The 18,012-nt window shown below is 38.6% G+C and overlaps 1 protein-coding gene across 3 annotated transcripts in view; it reads right to left on the minus strand.

Annotated features, from left to right (window-relative positions):
* Positions 1-18,012, minus strand: part of TRPC6 (transient receptor potential cation channel subfamily C member 6) — a 139,550-nt gene that overhangs the window by 42,954 nt on the left and 78,584 nt on the right. For all 3 annotated transcript variants that reach the window (XM_070473667.1, XM_070473666.1, XM_070473668.1), the window contains exon 2: positions 8,565-9,339. In XM_070473667.1, coding sequence (XP_070329768.1) covers positions 8,565-9,339 — 775 coding nt within the window. The remainder of the gene's footprint in view (positions 1-8,564; positions 9,340-18,012) is intronic.

Genomic DNA, 18,012 nt, shown 5'->3' on the forward strand with positions numbered 1-18,012 from the left:
ACTTAACTTCCCTCCCTAACTATTGACTGGCCTTCGATCTAAAGTTTTGCCAGAATGGATTTTTTTGCCCATCTATTTAAACTGATAGGAAAGTCAAAGACAAGAACAGACTCATACACTTTACTGCATTTGTTCATGTATCGGCCTCTCTTCAGTATACTGTGGATCCCAAAAACCTGGGGAAAATTCAGAAAGAGATAGGAAATACCAGACCACCTGACCTGCCTCCTGAGAAACCTGTATGCAGGTCAAGAAACAACAGTTAGAACTGGACATGGAACAATGGAACAGCTCAAAATTGAGAAAGGAATACCACAAGGCTGTGTATTGTCACCCTGCTTATGTAATATTTGCAGAACACATCATGTGAAATCCTGGGCTGGATGAAGCACAAGCTGGAATCAAGATTGTTAGGAGAAATATCACTAACCTCAGATATGTAGATGACAGTACCCTAATGGCAGAAAGTAAAGAGGAACTAGAGTCTCCTGATGAAGGTGACAGAGGAAGAGTGAAAAAGCTGGCTTAAAGCTCAATATTCAGAAAACAAAGATCATGGCATCCAGTACCATCATTTCATGGCAAACAAATGGGGAAAAAATGGAAACAGTGACAGACTTTATTTTCTCGGGCTCCAAAATCACTGCGGACAGTGACTGAAGCCATGAAATTAAAAGATGCTTGCTCCTTGGAAGGAAAGTTATGATGAACTTAGTGAAACTCACTCACTCATGTCCGACTTTTTGAGACCCCATGGATGATACAGTTCATGGAATTACTCAGGCCAGAATACTGGAGTGGGTAGCCTATCCCTTCTCCAGAGGATCTTCCTGACCAAGGAATTGAACCGGGGTCTCCTGCATCATAAGTGGATTCTTTACTAACTGAGCTGTCAAAAGCGTATTAAAAAGGAGAGACATTACTTTGCTGACAAAGGTCTGTCTAGTCAAAGTTATGGTTTATCCAGTAGTCATGTATGGATATGAGAGTTGGACCATATAGAAGCCTAAGAACCGCAGAATTGATGCTTTTGAATGGTGGTGTTGGAGAAGACTCTTGAGAATCCCTTGGACTGCAAGGAGATCCAACCAGTCAATCCTAAAGGAAATCAACCCTGAATATTCACTGGAAGGACTGATGCTGAAGCTGAAGCTCCAATACTTTGGCCACCTGACGCAAAGAGCCAACTCACTAGAAAAGACCCTGATGCAGAGAAAGACTGAGGCCAGGAGGAGAAGGGGGTGATAGAGGATGAGATAATTAGATGGCATCACTAACTCAGTGGATACGAGTTTGGACAAACTGCTGGAGATAGTGAAGGACAAGGAAGTCTGGTGTGCTGCAGTCCATGGGATTACAAAGAGATGGACACAGCTGAGCCACTGAAGAACAACAATGATCCTACAGGGCTTCCCAGGGGGTGCTAGTGGTAAAGAACTGACCTGCAATGCAGGAGACCCTGGGCTGAGGAGATCCCCTGGAGGAGGGCATGGCAACCCATGCCAGTATTCTTGCCTGGAGAATCCCATGGACAGAGGAGCCTCAGTCCACAAGGCCACAAAGAGTCGGACAAGACTGAGCAGAAGCACAAGACGCATGACAATTCTTCAGAACAAGGACTGGGTCTTGCTCATCTATGAATCCTCACATCCTAGCACAGTGTGTGGCACATAGCAGATAATCAACACTTTTGTTGAGTGATACAAAGAAAGGAACATGACTGGGTATAAAACATAAGTGGATTTGAATTCTTGCTCTGCTACTTAACAACTATGATCTTGAAAGGTTACTTTATTTTCCAGTCTTTTGATAATTTATCCTAATTATGTAGAACTTGAAAAAAGTGGTAGTTGCTCAGTCATGTCCGATTCTTCATGAGGCTCCTCTGTCCATGGGATTCTCCAGGCAGGAATACTACAGTTGGTTGCCATTCTCCTCTGCAGGGGATCTTCCTGACTCAGGGATTGAACCCAGGCCTCCCTCACTGCAGGTAGATTCTCTACCATCTGAGCTACAGGAAGGCCCAAGGTGGAAGTTTTAAGTCGCTCAGTTGTGTCCAGCTCTTTGGGACCCCATGGACTGTAGCCTACCAGGCTCCTCTGTCCATGGAACTCTCCAGGCAAGAGTACTGGAGTGGGTGGCCATTCCCTTCTCCAGGGGATCTTCCTGACCCAGGGATTGAACCTGGGTCTCCTGCATTACAGGCAGATTCTTGACCATGTGGGAAACTTAAAAGCTGCTATATCATAAAGTTAGATTGTAAATCACTTAGAATAATTCATTAAGCTTGACAGTGGTCCATTTCCTCCCTCCCCTGTGGCCTGGACCCTTGTCCTGTGCCTCTGTAGACTACTTTGCATGCAAGCAACACCTCTCACCCTACTAAGGTATGCCTTTCTGCTAACAAAAACTACTTTCCAACTTGATCTGTTTCTTAGAAGGTTATTTATTTTTCAAACAATGCCAGGCATTTTTGAACATTTTGAATGCCAGAACATAGCAACAGTTTAAAAGCAAACACAGTAGTGTCTTCCCTTTTGTCTAAGTCAATGGCAGAGGCATCTGGAGAGCCAAGTGCCTGTTTAGATACACAGCCCCAGGAAGACAGGCAGGATTTGGTGAAGCTTCAGAAAATCTATTTATCCAGAATGATAAGGAAGAGGGAAATCCCTGACATTTCTACAGAAGGTAATTTTAGGGTAATTAAAGGAAATATTGTTACCACAAACAATCTAAAATGTAAATAGGCTTAAAAAGCATTCGGAAACATAGGTACATTCTGAGACTGTAAAGGGAAGTTCAAAATTTGGAAGAATGCATTTACTAAAAAACTGGTACTGATCCTTTTGTCTTTATGACAATTCTTAATCTTGAGTCAAGGAGAGAAGGGAGGAGTTATACTCTCCTTTCTCAGTATCAAAAACAGTCAAAATTCTGAGAGTATATTGCCAAAATTAGGCTTAGCCCAAGTTTAACTTAAGGTGACTGAGGTCTCTTTCTACCAAAGCAAAAAGTTATTGCTAAAAACTCAGTATATAAAGATTGAACTTGAATGGGTGAAACTTTTAAATCTGGCTTCTCCTCCATTCACTGTGAGGACCTGCAATCTCTCAGGTCTATCGGTTTTTTTCTCTTCCTGAGGTTCCATCTAATTGTTAGATTTCTCTGCTGTGCTCTGGCTGTCACCTCTGCATAGATCCATCTTCAGACCTGATGATACTGGTAATGAGTGCAATCTGTTCTGTTCAGAAGAGTCAAAATGCCAGACTACAGTTGCCTGAGGAGCTCAGTTGCACCTCTTCTGTCCTCTTTTGTTAAATGACTACGGGTTAATACAGAAAAGGAGCATTTAGCTTAGAGAAGCTATATATTGGAGTTTGCAATCTTTGTGATCATTCTCATCTCTAACTCTCATTAAAGAGATTAGTTGCCTTCAAACAGAGAAATATGAAGACTTTTCAAGGGGGCCAGAGAACACTGACAGTTTTAAGAGAAATAATTTCTAGATCCTCAACTTTCCTGTAACTAATTTATTTGAGAACAGATCATTTTTCCCCTTACAAAAATTCCTCACTCTCACTCACCCTTGCAGCAAACAATGGAAATTCCCCTTTAATAATTTATCCAGACCCTCAGGGGTTTCCTGTATTTCCTTTCCTTAGTACACATTTCCAGTGAAGAGGAAGCTTAATGATAGGAGTACAACATGCCAGTTCATGTTGGGATGTTCTGACTTTAGATGAATTTTAATGTACTTTGCCTCTTCATTCTTCAACAGCTGTCAAAGAATGCATCCTTCTTAAATGAGAGAACAATAAAGAAGACATCAGTAGGGAATACTGAATACAAAATTCACTAAGTGATTATTTAAAATTATTCTTTTTAAAAAATGTATTGGAGCACAGTTGATTTACAATGTTAGTTTCAAGTGTACAGCGAAGGGAATCAATCATACGTGTACATAAACCTACTTGTTTTAGATTCTTTTCCCATATAGGCCCTTACAGAGTACTGAGCAGAGTTCCCTGTGCTACACAGTAGGTTCTTATTAGCTGTCTGTTTTATATAGAGTAGAGCATATATGTCAATCCCAATCTCCCAATTTATCCCCTTCACCCTGATAACCATAAGTTTATCTTCAACATCTGTGACTCTGTTTCTGTTTTGTAAACAAGTTTATTTTACCCTTATTTAAAACCATTCTTAGTACTCATCCTTTGGATGTATCATTAACTTAAAAGAAAGACATCACAAATGTGCAAGGCAGAAAAGTTTAGTCAGGATGAGTCTTTTTACATTTGGAATGGTTTCCAGGACTCAAAATTTTCATAGGCTATTGGCTAAAGCACAAGGATAAAACTTTTACGTGATTTGTTTCAGATCAGTGTGGGTAATTCAGTAAGGCAGTCATCAAATCATATCAAGAAATAATTTATCCCAAATATAGTCTAATATCTTTTAATTATATTCCATAAAATCATTATAATTTACATATTCCATTAACAAAAACTAAAACACTATGCTGGCTGACAAATCAAGTTATTTTAACAGGTTATAAGTTTCTCTTTCATTAAATACATAACAAAAGTATGAACATGACTTGTTCCTTTAAAATTTATTTCCAATAGGAAATGTGTCATATATTTAAAATTTAGTTTTTGGAATTTGTGTATGTTATTTTGAACAATTATGTTCAATTTATGTAGTTTTGATCAAATATACTTCTAATAAATATAATGGTAAGTATTTCCAGAATATTTTAAATACCTAGAGCCTAATGATAACAGAAAGTAAAACAAATTCTAAAAATTCTTATAAACATACATGTTACATATGTGTTATGCAATATATATACATATATATATATATATAATAGGTGATCTATAAAGGACTTTACAATAAAAAGCTATTACATTAGAAATCACATTTGTGGAGGAAAATGGACTAGAATACAAGTTTAAGGAGAAAAGGAAAGATGTAACTGTTATGAATATTAAAGAGGAGGTTGTTTGCTTATTTTTAAAATAAGTGATGGTGTTACAAAATCATAGCACTCAAAGGCCCCTACATACGTCTGAAACAGCCATTTAAGATATCTATTTTTAAATGTTAATATTTAGGCCATGCAGAAATTATACTTTTTAAAATTATTTAAACAAAGTAAATAAATGTAGATGCCAACTTTAAAATGTACTCATGAGCACAGAATATTTCAAATGTTTTTCAGGTGAAAAGGAAGCAAAAGAATTTGAAGACCATGAGCAGAGAGGATTCCTTTGGCCAGTACAATATTTCAGGTCCCTGTGAGGCATCTCAGATCCTGCAATCTGTGGTCCCTGAGACGCTAAAGGGCTTGACTACTAAAAATAAGACTGGAAGGATACATGTTGGCATGTTGCAGTATCAAAATTAGAAATGATTTTTAAATTTTTCTTCATGCTTAAATTAGTATTTTTTAACATGATCATGTAAGTTGACCTCTGAACAAAGCAGAGGTAAGGAGAACCAGTACTCTATTGAGTGAAAACTGCATATAACTGTCCAGAGGGCCCTTGGTATCCACTGTTCCACATCCATGGATTCAACCAGTCCGGGCTGTGTGGTACTGCAGTGCATATTAGTGAAAATAATCCACATTTAAGTGAACCCATATACTTCAAACTCGTGTTGTTCAAGGGTCAACTATATTCTTTTAAAATAAGAAAAGAGAAGTTATTCTTGAAGGATAGAGCAGCAGATTTAGCAAATCTCACCAGAGACACCAAGCCCTTTTGGGTCCCATCCTGTTGTAAACTGAGGCTGGGCTGCTGGAGCAGGTTTAGCATCATCACACCAGCGTGCATGGTCGGACGATATGCTTTCCCTGAGTTTACACACGCGAGTCATGGGGCTCATTGTCACATGAGGCTGTCCGTGCCTCTATGGGCCAACCAAGTCTGGAGAATAAAATCATTGTTCTAGAGCGTCCTGTCTGGTGAGAAAGAAAACATTATGCTTTCTCGTTTTGTATTTGCCAAAGGCTTTTAAAAACAGCCAAGAACTGGCCTTTCTCCTTGTGTAATACAAGGATTTGGGGAGTCAAATTTCTAATTAGAAAAGCCGTTGAATTGTCAAGTTCTAGGTCATACTTTTAAAAACATTTTTAAAACTGCTACCCTCTTTTAACAGTAAACTTTAATCCTTGAGGATGATTTTTTAAAGATATTAGGAATAACATATTATTAAAGAGATTTGTGTTTCCAGAGAGAGTTACCTTTTCTTTGCCATTAACCCTTCACGGAGGTAGGGCATTAAGCAAAGGGTGAGCCTGATTAGAGGCTAAAGGTGCGGACCTACAAAGAGGAAGCAGGGATGGAGGGAAAGTGCCTGATCCATATACCTCACACCTAGGTGTGCAGAAACAGTGTGTGATTAATAAACAAAGGAATATACGGATCCCTAACTTATCATAAACCTAAAGAAGGCTTCACATTATGTAATGCATTTAGGGACAATGAAAAATTCACATTCTGATTAGATGTGATTCTTTCACCTTTGGCCCACCAGCCCACCGCTCAGTCCACAAGGTCATGTCTTATTTTATAGTTACTTCACACAGGTCTTTGCTCTCCTATTAAATTATAAGTTAATTGAGGGTAGGGTTATTAACTGAACTGTCTTTGTGCTTGTGACATCTCCATCCTCATTCTTGACTCTCCCCAGTACAATATTTGCTACAACCATGGGCTCAGAAGATGTAAGCAAGTGAGTGAATGAATGAAGAATGGTTTACAGTATCATGTAAACAAAGATTCAATTACAGAAACAGAAATGTCAGTAAAGTTTCATAAAAATTAAGTATAAATTTTAAGATCATATTAATCAGATTTCCAAGACAGCACAGTCCCCTGCATCCTTGAGTCCTGGGAGCAAAGTGAGAAGTAGGAAAGAATGAGACATTGTTGGAAGAGATCATCTGCTTGTCCTGCATCCTCAGCTGCCAGGGAGATAGAGGAAAAGCACACCCTCCACGCTGGGGGCCATTGGAAGGCTTCAGTCGCCGGTGACCTGCCCCCTCACCTGAACAGATAGGGCCCGGGAGAGACACATGCTAGGCTGGGGTTTGCAGTGTTGCTTCAGTTACAGAGGCACCAAGAAACTGCACAGGAGAGACCCCGAGGTACGGAATAGAGAGACTTTTTAACAGCACACAGGACAGAGAAAGTGAAACCAATGTTTATCTTTGTGTAATACTGTATTTGATGAATCAGACCTGATTTAAAGCAGTGTACAGCCAAGTAAAGAAGAAAAGCCCAGCCTAAATATTAACATACAGCGAAACACGATGAACACTGTAAGAAAGGTCAGATAACCTGTGGAGGAAATTTAAAGGTGTGTGTGTGTGAGTGTGTGACCTCAGACCAGGAATCGTAACTTTCACCCTCTTCAAACAAAGCTCAAACCACGCAGACAATGGCAAGATCTGACACCGTGTCTCCCCACTTACCTCTTATTTAGAGATCACTCCAAGTTCCCTTGAGGCAGGAACAGAGACACAGGCATGGAGGAAGGACATGTGGACTCAGGGCGGGAAGGGAAGCGTGGGATGAGTTGAGAGAGCAGGATTGATGTATAGGCACTACCTCGTGTATATGTCAGATATGAAACAGGTAGCTGGTGGGATCTCATCACCGCACAGCGAGCTCATCTCAGTGCTCTGTGATGACCTGGAGGGGTGCGACCAAGGGGCCGGAGGAGGATTCCCAAGGGAGGGGGTTTGTGTGTGTGTGTGTGTGTGTGTGTGTGTGTGTGTGTGTGTATACATGACCGATTCACTGCTGTACAGCAGAAACGAATACATCGTAAAGCAATTGTAATGGACTACTTCTCCCGTATCTACAAGCTTTTGTTTTGGCTATTACCTTGGCCTAAAATATCTTCTCCTTCATTCTCTGCCTTCAAATATGCTACTTATTCTGCCATATGCAGCTGAAATACCATTTTTCATGTAACTTCTCCGACATCTAATCTGAATTAAATACTGCTTTCTCTGAACTGCTACAGCACACTGCTTATAGCCCTATCTAGTAGTTTCATTTCTCTTTATACCATATGTACGCATGCATGCATCTGTCTCTCAAGTCAAACTATGACTTCCTTTATCTTATTCCTCTTTCTGACCTCAACAGTAGCTATCACCATGATCTGAATATAGAAACAGAGTTTCACAGGAGACAGAACCTGGGTTTTAGAGTCTGCATCCCTGGGTTCTGATCCCGGCTCTGTCATTTCACCAGCTGTGGATCTTGGGCCTTACTTAACCTTTCTATACCTCCATTTCTGCATCTGAAAAGGAGCTAAGATCTTCCCAAGTTTATAATAGGTATCAGACATAATAAATGTAAAATGTCTAGTTTATAGTAGATCATCTCCAAATAGTAGTAACCACAACTTTTACTCTATGTAATAAAGAACTTGTTGAATCAAACATATAGAATTGTCTACTATCTATGAGACCTAACAGAGTGTAAGTACACAGTGGAAGCTCATAAACTCTCCTTGACTTCGACTTGTTAAAAACCTACCTTGAACTCCTTCTCTATGTTGGCCAGCACTGCCAGCTCATTGCTAAGCTCTAAAGCTGTCATGACTGGATCTTCGCTAGACAATGACAGGTAAGCTGGGCTCGCCAGGCCTTTGTAGGCATTAATTCTAGATCTGGAGTGGCTGAAGGAGTCATGCTTCTGTTTCTGGTTGCATTCACTGCACTTGCAGAAATAGTCATGAGGCCGTTCGATCCGAGCACCCTTCCGCAAGAGGGTGTGCACAATTTCATATTCCTGGCAGTGGGCGGCCAGAATGATTGGGGTCACATCATGGGAGAACCGTGTCCCGTCTTCATCATATGCATAAAAATCATCTTGTTGGAGTTCAGACTGACTCGGGCTGGTTGCTAACCGCTTGCCTTCAGCAAAAGCTGGGTGACTGAGAATGGCTTCCACAATCCGAACATAACCTTTACTAATAGCTAAAAGCAAGGCATCCCCAACACGAGAGAGATTTTCTTTCTTGAGAAGAAGTTCTGTAATTTCCAGATGCTCATTAGCCACTGCTAGCTGCAGGGCATTCTGGCCCATGTAATCCACACAGTTGACGTTGAGTGAGAGGCATTCTTCCAACATCTTCCTTACCACTGGGATATTGCCATACTCAGCTGCATCTAAAAAGCGTTCCTCCTCAATAGACAGGCTTGTTGAGTGGTCATTAAACATGTACGCTGGTCCTCGGTTAGCTAACCGTCTTCCCTTCTCACGGAGAACTGTCTGCCGCCGGTGGGTCAGTCTGTTGTCGGTGCCCCGGCTGTAATAAGATAGAAAGATTGTGAACAAATTACATTAAGAGCATTTTAGTGGGTCAGATGACCTGCCATTCATCTAATGCAGTCCTCAAGTGTATTAGATGCTGTCCCACCATCTCTAGACCAACTATAATACAAATGAAGATGCATTTATTTGTTAATGGATTCCAAGAATTTCTCTTTTTAGAAAGTCAAACACGTTGCAGATTTTAATATTTTAATTTGGGTGAAGGTTCAAGCAGTTCCCATAATCTCTCTGTGCTGTGCACATACAGATTAATATGTGCTTTTCATTTACAGGTGGGATAGATAAAGAGAGACCAAAATGTTGCCATTATGACATAGTATGTGAAAATACAAAAAATAAGTAGGAAAATAACAAATCGACTCAAGTCAACATATAGTTATTGAGTCCCTCCTATGCCAGGGTCAGGCATTATATAAGGTCTGGAAAAAGCAAAGGTGAAAACAAAATAAATAAAGTTTCTGTCCTTATAAATCTCATAATCCAAAGGAAGAAATGGACAATTAGTGCCTTACCTTGTTATTAGCTGTTTAATTGTCATGATAAACCTACCGCAGGGGCATCTAGTCTACCTTCCTAGAGAAAGTGATGTGCTGAAAACAGAAGCATAGAAGAAGTCAAGTGTGACAGTGTATTTGGGGAAAGTGGGACAAGGTCAGGTATAGCTAGGGAGCTTCCTCCAGCACAGGGATCAATTAAATGCCACAGTGAGGGTTTCATTGACAGGGAAAATAAGTGGGTTGGACTCTTCTAGGCATTATTCTAAAAATCACTGGAAACCTGAAAAGCTGTGATCCAGGTGTTAAGTGGGAAGGAAAGAGTATGAGAGAGTGTGAGAGTGGGACAAGGTCAGGTACAGCTGGGGAGCTTCCTCCAGCACAGGGATCAATTAAATGCCACGGTGAGGGTTTCATTGACAAGGAAAATAAATGGGTTGGACTCTGCTAGGCATTATTCTAAAAATCACTGGAAACCTGAAAAGCTGTGATCCAGGTGTTAAGCGGGAAGGATTAAAAGGGTGGCCAGCCTTCAGTGTTGACTTTCACTCTGTGATCAGAAAAAGCAATTCTCCCTCTAAAGGAAATGCTACAATGGGGATTTTTTTTTCTCTAGTGATTCACAACTTCATGTCTTAAGGTCTTTTTGAGCTTGAAGCTGTGTCACTATCACTAACTGGAAACCCAACAAGAATAAGTTCCTGCAGAATATGAAAGAGTCAGGTTATGGGGGAGTATGAAATGAAGAAAAGTGTGACTGATGATTGATGTCACAGATCTTTATAAATGTTCCAAAAGTCATCCTCCTTCAAAGACTGTCACAAACTTCCCTGTATGAAGAGATTTAAATAGACCCAAAGACCCCATAAGCCATCTTCCCCTTCTATGGGGCCAGGCCTAGAGAACCTAACTTTCTTTCCAAACTAACCCTTGTCCATCTTGATACCAAAGTTCCAGGCAATGTTGACCATGGCAGTATGATGCCCAAATAAGTCAGCAATATGTCTGCAACTCAGAAATAGGTTGTGGCTGTCCAAGGAGCTTGAAGATGTTCTGCCATATTCACAAATTTTTTTCAGAAATTTTTGTTCAACAGTGTAACCATTCACGGCCTCTTCAGAACTAACCAAGCAGTTTTACTCAAAAGATAGCTATGTAAAAATTTTTAAAATGATGTTGAGGCCATAGCCAAACATGCTATGATACTAGTAATCTTTTAAAATTTTTAATTGGAGGATAATTGCTTTACAATATTGCATTGGTTTCTGCCATGCAATACAGTGAATCAGCCAAAAGTATACATATATCCCCTCCCTCTAGAACCTCCCTCTCACCTCTCCATAATTTTTAAGATAGATCTTTAAGTAATGAATATATAGCTTTTATTAAGTACTATAATAAGGGAATTATTTATACATCTATTTTTCTTTCTATAGCTATTGTTTTGTTTCCAATCCCATTTTAACCTGCATCCTAGTCATGCATGTGCATGCTGAAAGACTTGAAAAGCTTGTTACAGAAAACAACAGTCCCTTATTCTTCATTTTCTCCACATCCTGATATTTAGAGGAAATACATTTCAACTATTTTAGTTGATTATGTTATAATTTAAATCCTTACATTCATATAACTTGGTAATATTGCTATTTCTTAATTTTCCAGATTTGGTATTACCTACAGACTTCCCATTGTGAAAGTTGAGTATTTAGGTCACTTTCACAATCTCCCACCCTATGTTCACACCCTTCTCGTGCGCGCATGCACACAGACGCACACATAAACAGACCATGCTTTTTAGATGGTGGCCATTCTGATGTCTTGAGGTGATATCTCACTGTTGTTTGATTTGCATTTCTCTAATAATTAGTGATACTGAGTATTTTTTCATGTGTTTGTTGACCATCTGTATGTCTCCTATGTCTCATAGGAGAAATGCCTATTAAGATCTTCTGCCCATTTTTTGATTTGTTTGTTTGTTTTTCTGATATTGAGCTACATGAGCTATTTGTATATTTTGGAGATTAATCCTTTGTCAGTTGCAAACATTTTCTTCCATTCTGAGGGTTGTCTTTTCATCTTGTTTATGGTTTCCTTTGCTATCCAAAAGCTTTTAAGTTTAATGAGGTCCTATTTGTTTATTTTTGTTTTTATTTTCATTACTCTAGAAGATGGGTAAAAAAACAAAAACAAACCTTGCTTCAATTTTGGCCAGATGCTGTAAAAGTCTTAGAAGAAAACATAAACAGAACACTGTTTGATATTTTTGATTCTTGTCTACAGGGTCCTTTGTTTCTGGAACTCCTCTTTGAATGTTGGTAATTCTGGAATATCCTTTATTTTCTTCTTTTTTCTCTCCTATTTTCCAATTATTTATCTTTTTGTACAATACTCTGAGATATTTCTTCAACTTTAATATATCTGTTGAAAATTCTTCCTCTGCTATTACTTTTTTAATTTGCAAGGACATCTTTTATTCTTCACATTTAAAGAAAAATAATACCTTTTTCTGCTTTTGAAAACACAGTATCTTATCTAATTCTGGGGACATCAGTGATAAAGATTCTAACACAGATCAGAACACTTCAGGGAATTTATTCCTACTCCTTTTTTATGTTTATTTTTATATTTCTATTTTATGTTTGTTTTATACTTTATATTAAAGTTTTGCCTCAAGTAACTAGTGATCGTTAGTTGATATTATTTTCAATTTTTAAAAAATAAATATTACTTCTAATGTCTTTTCAAAGAGAATGTAATTTTCTCTTACAAGAATTAGCCAGAATCTAACGCTGATTTTGGTAAAAGGTGATTCTTGACTTAGAGGTGAATTTCTAGAAGAGTACAATTATTTCTGAGTTAACAGGATGGAAGAAGTGAAAGAGACAAGAGGTCACCAAGATCTGTTGCATGAGCAACCATCCATCATCTTCCTTCTGAAATCCTGAGCCCTCTTCCCTTTTTTGTGTCACTTTTCTGGCTTCTAATAACCTCTTTAGCCTTTCACTTCCTCTCTTATCTTCTATATATATTACTTTCCATAGATTCTGTTGTAGATAGGAGGAAGCTCAAAAATCAGGGGGAGGGGAGACATCTCCTGAACATGATTAAAGCTCTGAGAAAGAAAAGCTGTAAAATTAAAGGAGAAAAGAGCTAGGATCAGGGGATTTATAGAAGTGAGATTAAATTACTAGGAGTGCAAGAAAGGTTTTTGTGTAACTAAAAAATAAAAAGACACAGAATTGACACAAAATAGCATCAAGGACCAAAAGGCCAAGAACCAAGCCTCTTTCTTGTTCTTTTTCTTTCATAAGATCAGCAGAAATAATTATTCCAATCTATTTTACAGAATTACTTCTAGGCTTAATTGAAATTATGAATGTGGAAAGCATTTAAATGGAAATGTTCAAGTTCTAATAATACTGTTTGCTTTCCCACTTGACGTCCATGTGATATTTTAGGCTATTCTTGTAACTATCAAGAGTGCTTTAATCTACATAATCTGGGAGCAAGTTGTCACCCAAGAGTACCTGAGATTTATTTATTTATTAAATTCATTTATTTAATTGGAGGATAATTGCAATATTCTGGTGGTTTTTGCCATACATCAACATGAATCGGCCACAGGTATGTATGTGTCTCCCTCATCCTGAACCCCACCCGACGTCCCTCCCCTCTGGGTTGTCCCAGAGCATTGGCTTTGGGTGCCTGCCTCATTCATTGAATTACACTGAGGCAGAATAAGCCTGAGTTGTGACACCTTTCATTCTAAATTTCTAAATTAATGATTTATGACTTTAATGTTATTAATTTGAATAATGGCAAGTTCTATCCTGGCAAGCCACTAAGGATATATCCAATCACCTTCTGAACTATTATGACTTTCATACTTGTAACTTTCATCCTTCTCAAGAACAGCAAAGACAGTTCCAGAGAAAATGATTTCTTCAGTTTTAAAGCTTCTCCTGTCTCTATCACAAATTTGAATCATATGCAGTGACATAGATCTCAGATATGTTTTTATAAAAAGGCTTGGATCATCATCATTTCCTTAGCACTCTGCCACAGGAAAGCCAGACACAGAATGCTTATAGAGGCGTCTAAGATTGTTTCGGGAAGATAACTCTGACGGGCAGAATGAAGGCAGTAGTCCTTGCACGGGTAGTGGGATAAAGGGAAGTGTTTGCATGCTGACAAAATGCATGATGTGCTGTCTCCTTGTCTTCCTCAATGGCTTGCTCGCGGCTCAGCTGGTAAAGAATCCACCTACAATGCGGGAAACCTGGGTTCGATCCCTGGGTTGGGAAGATCCCCTGGAGAAGGGAACAGCTACCCACTCCAATATTCTGGTCTGGAGAATTCCATGGACTGCATAGTCCATGGGGTCGCAAAGAGTTGGACAGACTGAGCGACTTTCACTTTCACTTTGTCTTCCTCAACTGCCTTCTAAAGAAGCAACAAAAGGCTCTGTGTATAGCATTTCATCACAAGTGGTGATGCTTAATGCTTAAGTGTCAAACACAAAAGCAAAATGTGTAAACAGCCTTTTAAATGACAAATATCTGAGCCTTTGAAGAAAAATACTAGACATTGCTAGATTATATTACCTCTCTGAGAATGGATTTTACAAGGCTATATTGTAGAACTGTATATTAATTGCAAATGTAACCTAGAAGAACTGTCTACTAGAAATAGGAACAATAGCCCAAAGCATTATGTTAACAGAAGAGACATTTCCATTCCACCTTAAGTACACACTTAAAAAGTAGGTTCTTGTATTTAAGAAAAATACTAAAGATTTTTTTCTTCATCCCTTTAGCCATATTTAGCATGGTTGGATGTTTAGTAACCTACATTTTTGTGACCATATTTTTATAATTTGCTTTATCACAATATATAAATACAAGTTCTAGGAAATAGTATAAATAGTCACTGCCTCCATACTACTCAAATATTGATTAGGTCAAAAAAACAACTTTTTTACATACCTCATTTTTATAATTATTTTTGTTGGCTAAATAGTGCCTGTTGCCCTAGATAGGGAGAGATGGAATAACCCATCTCTATTGAAAATGCCAGCAGTGCAAATTAGCTTCTGAGTCAAATGGACAGTGTGTTTGAATTACAGAGCATATGCAGTAATTTTCTACATCCTGTTCAAATATGATACACTTTTATCAAATGGAACTGCTCCTCTACAAACTAAGCTCCATATTAAGTATCTAGCTTCACTTTTACTTTTTGCTTCAAAAATCCTTGAAATATTCAAATAAAGCACAATTCTACTAAAGCAAAGTGCTGAAACCATAAATGGCATGTAACTATTCCAGGCAGCATGGAAGAGCCACAAGAGTAGACTTTTAGATTTCTTATAGGAAAGTGAAAATTAAACAATTCTAGGATGTATATTTTACTATGTGCACAATTATCCACAGAAAAAAAATAGATGTGGATAATTAGAGGTTAACAACCAACACAACTAGCAATTTTGCATACTACTTTAGGAGGATAAATGATAAAGTCATTTTATTCTGACTTTGTAATGAGACTGCTTTCACTCTGCCTAATCTCCAGCCGCATACTCTCCTCTGGGGCTTCCTCTGGTCCTTCCTCTGGGGCTGAGGGGGCAATAAACAGCTGCAGTGGTTTTCCCTTCTCCCATGAGAACACGGATATTTTGCCTTATTCAACACTGGATTCCCAGTGCTTAGCAGAAAGGCACGCTGCAAACATTCCAGACACAACATCAAATGCATGAACCCCTCTTGTCACAGGAGTAAAGACCAAAGCCTGTTTATTTGCTATTAAGCCAATAGCAAATCATTAGGATCTACAACCCTACCAAAAAAAAAAAAAAAAAAAGGAACACAAGAAGGTTGAATCATGATGTGTCCTGGAGTACATACAATTTGTATTCATTTCAAATAAATGGCAAGTTCAATAGGGAATGAAGAAAATTGAAAGGCATATTTTTAAAAATGGCATCCTCGTGACTTGTCCATGATCCAGAAGTGGAGTCTCTCGTCCTTAAAAAAATTAATATTATCTCACCTCTATTGCTTTCCTTGTCTACCCTTGATACCACACATAGAGCAGAACCACCCATCCTCGCAACGTATTATCAAATCTCTTTAACCTCCAGGTACTTTTCAAGATCAGTTCTTTATTTTGATTCAATTAGCTTCGATTTTCCCCCACGGACTCTTCCTAGTCCATCAAACACTAACTTTCTATTTGATTAGTCACACTATATCACACCACTGCTTCCGTATTCTGCAAAATGATAGAAGCCTGCACTGCTTGTCACTTTTAGGTGGGAGCCAGCAAAAATGTGACTGAAAAATGTCTGGTGCATATTATGTATTGTTTTTTATTTTTATCGCCAATTGACATCTTGTTTATATAAATTAGAAACCAAACTATGTGAGAGAATGAAAACATGAGTAAATACTGGAACAGTTATAGAATTTTTTTAGAACAACTAAAGCTGAAATGTCATTGTTTCCTTTCAGCCTTTAGCTTGTAGTTTATTTCATGTGTCATGCCATCCTTTTTTGAAATGCTCTTGCAAAGAAAGAATGCCCATGGATTTATTTTTATTTGTTTTGACAGAGTACTCTTGGAGATATTAAAAGTTTGTGTTTAACACGAGCAAAATATATCCCAATTATCTCACCAAAGAAAGAGTTTTAAGCCCTTTGCCTCAATATCAACAGCCATCATAGCCCTGTGTATTGCACAAGCATATTTTCCTGTTCCAAAATAACTTCTAAAATAAGACAGATTCCGGGCAGGAAAAAGAAGATTTAAATTGGGTAATCTGAGGACTTTAATGAAGAGATACTAGGACTGTGTGGCAGGAGCTGGGGAAATCCACCACAGTACCTTGCAGTATTTTGGTCTAGGACAGGGGAGGCTTCAGGCTGAAGGGGCAAAAGGAGGAAAAGTTATAAGTAGTTAAATAGGGTAACTCTAAGGCAAGGCCTGCTTGACAGTGTTTCTGGCCTTTAGTTGAGAGTAACAGCCAACCCTCGAGGGAAAAATCAGGGGGACTGATACTCTGACCTCACTCTCCCACCCTCTAATATCTCAGAGGGGCCTTCCCATGGGCTGCACCCAACCCAAAACCTGGGGGTAAAGGAGCACAGTGAAGCTGTCCACACAGGTTTGCACTGATTTCAACCCCTCGGGCAGAGGGCAGTGTGCAAAGATGGAGAGTGGGCCATGAGAGCAAGCCAGCAACACCCAACACATGATCTGGAGGTGAATCTGATTTTGCCATGATTATCTCCTTCAGAAATCACTGATGAAAACAGGCATAGAAAATTGTAAGTCTACGATTTTTTTTTTATGAGTCATTGATGCATAATTAGTTGTCACCTTTCTGAGCTTACTTTTCCCTTCTATAAACTGTCAGAGAGACACCCACATTCAATTTCAGGCAGTCCAATATCTTCAAAATGAGCCTTTAACTAAGACTCATCTATCCACATTTCAGTTACTGTTCCTATGATGCTTAAGAGGAATGGCTCTGATTGTGAGGGTGAGAAGGAGGGCAATATGATGTCACTGAAACATTCAGAATTGTTAAGATTGTGTGTTTAGCATGAGCTGAAGCTGCCAACTGCTAACGCTAACAGTGCTAGACTATAATAATAAGTCTGAAACATGCTTTCAACATCTTCGTTGGAGGCTAGATCCAGTTGTTCACAATGTAGGTTTAAATCTATATGCACCCAGAATGTATAAAGGAGTACAAATATAGAGAAAGATGACTAAAAGATACAGTGCATAGTTTAATTTATTTAGAAATCAAAATTGTGGACTTTCTTTGTTGCTTCAGCATAATTTTACCATTATCATGCCTCATATCAACCATCATGATCTTAAGAGTTCACTCATTCAGCAGATCAAATATTTGCAATTCCAGGTACTATGCTAGACACATGAGGGACACTTCAAGGAAAGACACTCAAGACATGGCAGAAAGGAGAAAAATAAGCTGAAAATTACAGGGTGATGCATATTAATAAAGAAAAGGTACAACATGCTATATAAATGAAGAGCAAGGAATTTTCAACTTAATCTATGGGTCAAGGAAGGCCTTCTGAAGAATTTTCCTTCTTGTTAGAACAAGGAAGAACTTAGCAGAAGGG

This window comes from Odocoileus virginianus, chromosome 10 (assembly GCF_023699985.2).
Source record: "Odocoileus virginianus isolate 20LAN1187 ecotype Illinois chromosome 10, Ovbor_1.2, whole genome shotgun sequence".
NCBI classification, from domain to species: Eukaryota; Metazoa; Chordata; class Mammalia; order Artiodactyla; family Cervidae; genus Odocoileus; species Odocoileus virginianus.